Raw genomic sequence first — 6,170 nt, forward strand, 5'->3', positions numbered from 1 at the left:
TTATCAGTTCTCTCGTCAAATTTTTGTTAGTTAATAGATTTTAATACTAATTAAATTACTATTTGGTCTCTCAATTTTAATAAAACTAATTATTTGATTTTTGTATTTTAAAAAATACTACTATCTAGTTTATCTATTTTAGTGAAAATAATTAGTTTGGTCTCTATATTTTGAAAAATATATTCTAAATAATTTTTTTTTTTTGTGTAGAGACTAAATTTTGTTGTGTAAATAAATAATTTTTCTAAATTATTGTATTATTTCGAGATCTCGATCAAGTAAGAATTGGTCAAGTATCGTTCTTCAATAAAAAAAACACATACACACAAAAATAATATCCAGATAATTGAATGACAAACATTTGAACAATTAAAAAATATATAAAAACTTCAGATTTAGTCTTCAAGCTATAAAATTTCTATGTTCATAGGGGAATATGTGTTTCAAAATATTATATTTTTTAAAATATATGATCAACTAATTAGTTTAATAAAATAGAGAAACTAAATAGTATTATATTTAAAAATATATGGACTAATTAATTAATTTCACTAAAATAAAAAAATTAAATAATAATTTAATTGACATTAAAATTCATAGACTAATGAAAAAATTAAGGGGAACTAAACAATTTAATGGATTAAAGATAGAGAGATCAAATAATGTAATTTTTAAAATAAAGAAACTAAATAATTAATTTTATTAAAATACAAACACCAACTAGTAATATTTCTCAATCAAATAATAATATGGACACGATAGAATGGAATATGCAAGCAGAGGGCAATTGACAAAAACCGAAAAATTAAGACTGTGATTTGAAAAAAAAAAAGGGCTTTCAACAGGTCTACAGCCCAGAACAGAAAGCCCATAATGTACATCAACAGAGTCGAACTTGAATCAAATATGGACCTAAGAGCATATTAGCAACCTCGCAATTTCTCCCAGTGACAGTGAGACGAGAAACATCTTTTCCTCAAGGGAGGATCACCGATGACCCACTCACCCAAAGATCCCCTCAATATTCACAAATGTTACCAACACTACAGGATTTAGCTCCATTGGAATCCACGACTCCACTTCATAATTATGAAATCTACCAATCTTTTTAACTTGACATTTTTTTAGTTTATTGGTCTTGGCCAGTTGTAATTTCTAGCCTATAGGGCTGTCCTTAAATCACTTACCATAATCTTATTCTTTTTAATAATTTTTCCTTTAAGTAGAATTCTAGTGACTCAGAGAGCTCTAAATGCTAGCTGAAATTGTACCCTGAAGCTGGACATATATTCATCTGACTTGCATAGCAAATTGTAAACTATTGATCTCCTTTTATCAGGAAAAATTAATCTTTTGGTAGTAATTCCTCATAAAAATAAGCTCCCCAAAATGCTGGGAGAAACCATCTGAAGAATAAAAATAAGAAATGCGCACAAATTAACCATTAACTTGAAATCTCATTCTAAATAGATAAGGAATAAAAAAATACTCTCAACTTTTCACAGCCATACTTCTACTCTAACATATCTCCCAACATATACCAAGGAAAGGCAATTCATATACCGACATGATCATAGACATGTTTAGTGATGATATCACTGAAAATAAAAATGATAACGAAAATTTCACTTCATACTCTGCCATATCCTTTGCACGGTTGTTTCTAACAATGGTAGCAATAGCATAAGGCTATGGATGTCATTATGACATAACACATGCCATAACCATAAGTCTATATCAAATCTATAAAAGGTATTCAGAAATGGAACATCAAAGAAAGAGGAATTTCATCAAGGAAACTTGGAGATAATCAAATAAATAGATAATAGCAATTAAAAATGATTCAAGTGTACAAAAACTTCATCAGGCAATAGTTTTATGCATACTCCTGAATACACCTTTCCCCTACCTAATGGTGACAAATATTTGCGGAATTGTTTCATCACATATGGTGGAATAAATCCAATTTAATTGCACAATCAGAGATGAAATCAGTAACAGATAACTTATTGCACTCGGCAAGATCATAGTTATTTTGATAAGAAAACCACAAAACACTGTCCACCAATGAAAGTCTATAGAACTAGTTTCATAAAACACAAAATTCCACATTCTTTCTTTTTTTTTTTTGGTTAGTAGATAGACACACACACACAGCTCAGTGACGGGAAGCTTGTTAAAACCATGGCAATTTTAACAAGGCCCTTGTTCCCATATAAGCGACACACACACATTCTTTCATTGTGGAGAGAGTTCAACCATATGCACTCAAGGTAGATATTAGATGGTCACACTCAATCTTATCTATACCTTTTCTCTATTATTCCAAAAATGAAAATATAATTAATCCAACTAAACAGTAAAGTGCAGAATCAATGACTTTCACTAGAATAAATAGCACAGAAATTAGTATCGTCTTCCTCCTTTATCCCCCTAACAATTCTATTTAAAAGTGACAATTTTTATTATTGCAACAATCCAGTGCCCCACAACTATTCCAGCTGTTGTCATAAAAGAAATGGAGCATAGTAGTGTACAAGTCCCCAGCAATTAAATCACTCAAAAGATAACACATTCTTTATTGAACATGATTGCACTTAATATATGTACAACTTGAGTATGAAATCATCAATATAACTCAACTTAAAGAAAAATCAGTCAATTGAATTAATTCTAGCAAACATCGAATGCATTATATATAAAACGTATGCATATGTTAATACTATTTAAAAAGAGACTATTCACAAAGTTTCGAATCCTAAAACTAAGAAAACATTTCAAAATTGTACCCATCTGTTAAATCTGTGGAAATCCCACTTGCACCTCTCAGTCTCCTCCTGCTCTCATAGTCCTGATCATCGGTGGGCAACTCATATCGACAAAGAGGACAAGTATTTCTTATCCTCAACCAAGGTACAATACACTCTCCATGATAATAATGGCAACAAGGCAGCTTATTTACCATCTCCCCATCCACAACCTCATCCGTGCAAATAGCACAAACCACAAGTTCCTCCTTTCCCAAGTCTACCAGAGGCAGATTTTCTACTACTCTTTCTGCAGCGGGTGGCGTTCCCATCCAATCAATGTCATTATCCACCAACTGCTCCAAAGGGGTATCATAATCAGCATCAAACATAAAAGGATCCTCAATCAAATTGACTTGATTGTTAATGGCCATTAATAGTCCCCACTCAACACTCCTTTCCTCATCTTCTACTGGGGCTGAAATACTGGATGATGATAGCGATAATCCCTCGACGCTATCAATCGCCACAATCAGATTTTCACTTTCGTTGGTTGCTTGATCCAATTCCTCCCATTCAAATTCCTCATTAGAATTCACCAATCCCATGCGATCATCAATAAAACTATCCAAATCAACAATCTCACCGTCAGAACACGAATCCGACTCCGAATCAATACTGGCAACCCGAAGTCCATCGGCACGAACTTCATCCCTACCCAATTCAACCCCAAACCCAGATCCTAACTCTTCCATATAGCTCGAGAGAGCATCAAGATTGTAGCTATCTTCAAGACTCCACGAATCCAAATCATCCGTGGACTGCATTACCACATCTAGATCCAAATCCAACCCGCGATCACCAAGACTGACCCGTCGGTATGGCTCAACAGGATAGCCGCGTCGACTGGAATCGGAATTAGAACCAGAATCGGAACAGGAGTTGCAGCGGATGCCGGAGACCCACTCAGAATAAGTGACAGAAAACATGGCGTACCAGGGTTGGAGGGGATCGTCTTCTCGGGATTCCGGGACAAGGTTCGTATTCAGGTCTAGGTTTAGGTCTGGACCGTCTGGTACACGAAAGCTAGAAATATTAGACGCGACCTAAAAACATGAAACTTTTTGCGGCGTTGGGAATGGTGTCGGTATTTATAGGAGCTGTGGCTTTTTGTCTACAGTTAGATATTGCCCAAAGGATATACAATGAGCCAATGGAAATCGAACACCTCAAAAAGAAAAAAAAATTATTATTATTATTGGGTAAACTGAACTTTTTTAAGAAATAATAAAAAAAATTCATTTTTCTTTGTGTTTCAAACTTTTTAGTTTTTTTTTTTTTAATTTTCCATTAAATAACAAAAATAGTATTTTTACATTGTTCTGAGTAATTTCTTTAAAAAAAGTACAAGGTGATTTTACTTTAATTTTAACAAATTTAAGTTTTTATAAATATGATAACAAGGCGAAATTAGGAAAGAATGAGTTAAAATATACACATAATTGAGTAATTTGTATATAAATTTTATTGTAAATATTAAATTTAAAATTTTTTAATTTTATTTTTATATATGATTAAATTTATATATAGTAGCTATTTTTTTATGGATATAACTAATATAAACTCAATTATTGAGTTTAACTGTCATTAGATTAAAATTTATATTAAAATTTATATATAATATTAATTAAAATATGCATGTAACACCCCTGATTTTTTATATATTATTATTGGGCTTCGTGTAGGTATCCTCAATTCATGAAATTCGGCGGTTGTCAGGATCTGAATTTCTCGCCAGATTGCACTACTGGAAAAGTCTCCGAATTGGATCGAGGTTTTGGCTACCCCACCATTGTCGGGCATCCCGAGCGTTCCCTCAAGTCGGAATCGGCAAAGGTAAACCCGAACCTTTCTTTTTCGTAATTTTCTAGTGCTTAAATAGGATTGAAAATCCATAAAATATTTGTGGTAGCTTAGAAAATTACGATTCTTTTTGCAATAGCTTAGTAATATTTCTAAGGACCGCGGGGCAGAGTTTTATAATTTTTAGAGCTTATTTGAGCAGTTTTTGCAAAAATGATCAATAATAAGGACTAAATTGAAATTTTGCGTATTGTGATGGGTGATTGATTTGATGGGCCCAGGAGGGGCTGTGTGATATGATTGAACTGTTGATATATGGATTGTGAATATAGAAGTGCGTTTTTAGCCCTTTTGCAGGTTGGGTAGGTCCTAGGTACAGGGAGACTCACGGATTTTCTGCACGACTTAGACGACTTGATCTTTTTCTTTGTTTGTATTGAGTCAAATTTATTAAATAGATGTAATGTAATTGTCAGGTGAGCCGGGACAGCCTTCTTCCTCCGCCCAGCCGCCACAGTAATTTGTCGTCAAGTTTGTGAGTAAAATATTAATTTTAATTGTAATTTCGATATTATTATATGTTCAGCATGCCCATGCATCACTTATATGCATATATTTATGTAGTTAAACTCTAGGCACGAATTATGTTGCATTCATAACTATTAATGTGCCATGAATGTTGTTGTGGTAATTTGGAGCAGTGTGCGTGCGTTGGCGTGCGTGTGATGTGGTGTGGACTATGGATAGGGCCAGGCGACACGCTTGAGTAATTGGGACCCGATCCTTCGAGGGGTAGTCACGGCTTGTGTTATTCGGTGGGACCCTCGATTTGGTTTTTAAGTGTAAGTCCGATCTTGAGTAATTCGGCCGCACTGTGTTGGATTTAAGAGAGTCAGATAGGGATCGGCTCCCATATGTTATGATTGATACTACAGGTGTGTGAGTGCTCCAAATTTCCTTTTGATGTTATGATGTGAAAATGATGTGGATGTTGCATTTCACTCTACAGGGTGCATTAGTTTTAGATAGTTATAGAGATTATGATTAAAATTGATATTTTACTCTCTGAGTCGAACGCTCACTCCTGTTCAAAAATTTTTACAGGCCGCAGGAGGATATTTTATTCTGGGTTAACCTGCTTTTATACTTCGCAGGTTGTTTATCGATATTTGTGTAATTTTATTTACTCCTAGAATTTTCGCATGTGTTAGCAGTAATTATTTGAATTTGGTCTGTAATATTATTATCATGTTGGACCTGTAAACTTAATATTTTAAGTCTGTTTTGATGGATTGGATGAGGGAGCTGAGCTCCCATTTATTATTATGTTGATGAGTATGTGGAGGGTGAGCTGAGCTCCCCAATGGATTGTTTATTGTGTTTACAGGTCGGGTGAGTCAAAACTCCCCGTTGGTAAGTCCATTTTATGGCCGGACTCTGTCCGTTTGTTTTTTGAAATTGGGCCCAAATGGGCCTCAGCATTGGGTAAATAAACAGTTAGGCTTACTACGGGCCTCGGGGCTTTAGGTCGCCTGTGTCCTAGTGCCGGTCCGGCCCATA

At 34.3% G+C, this 6,170-nt stretch overlaps 1 protein-coding gene and 1 long non-coding RNA gene across 2 annotated transcripts; one reads left to right on the forward strand and one right to left on the reverse strand.

Moving 5' to 3' along the window:
- Positions 1-2,643: 2,643 nt before the first annotated feature.
- Positions 2,644-3,883, reverse strand: LOC110671510 (E3 ubiquitin-protein ligase CIP8). Its single transcript, XM_021833993.2, has one exon. The coding sequence runs from the start codon at positions 3,734-3,736 to the stop codon at positions 2,765-2,767; it is 972 nt and encodes a 323-aa protein (XP_021689685.2). The 5' UTR covers positions 3,737-3,883; the 3' UTR covers positions 2,644-2,764.
- Positions 3,884-5,075: 1,192 nt separating this feature from the next.
- LOC131183387 (uncharacterized) lies at positions 5,076-5,936 on the forward strand. The gene is made up of 2 exons (XR_009151489.1): positions 5,076-5,145; positions 5,715-5,936. It is a non-coding gene; the product is annotated as an uncharacterized LOC131183387 (long non-coding RNA).
- Positions 5,937-6,170: the final 234 nt, after the last annotated feature.

The sequence above is a fragment of the Hevea brasiliensis genome, chromosome 9 (genome assembly GCF_030052815.1).
Source record: "Hevea brasiliensis isolate MT/VB/25A 57/8 chromosome 9, ASM3005281v1, whole genome shotgun sequence".
NCBI lineage: Eukaryota > Viridiplantae > Streptophyta > Magnoliopsida > Malpighiales > Euphorbiaceae > Hevea > Hevea brasiliensis.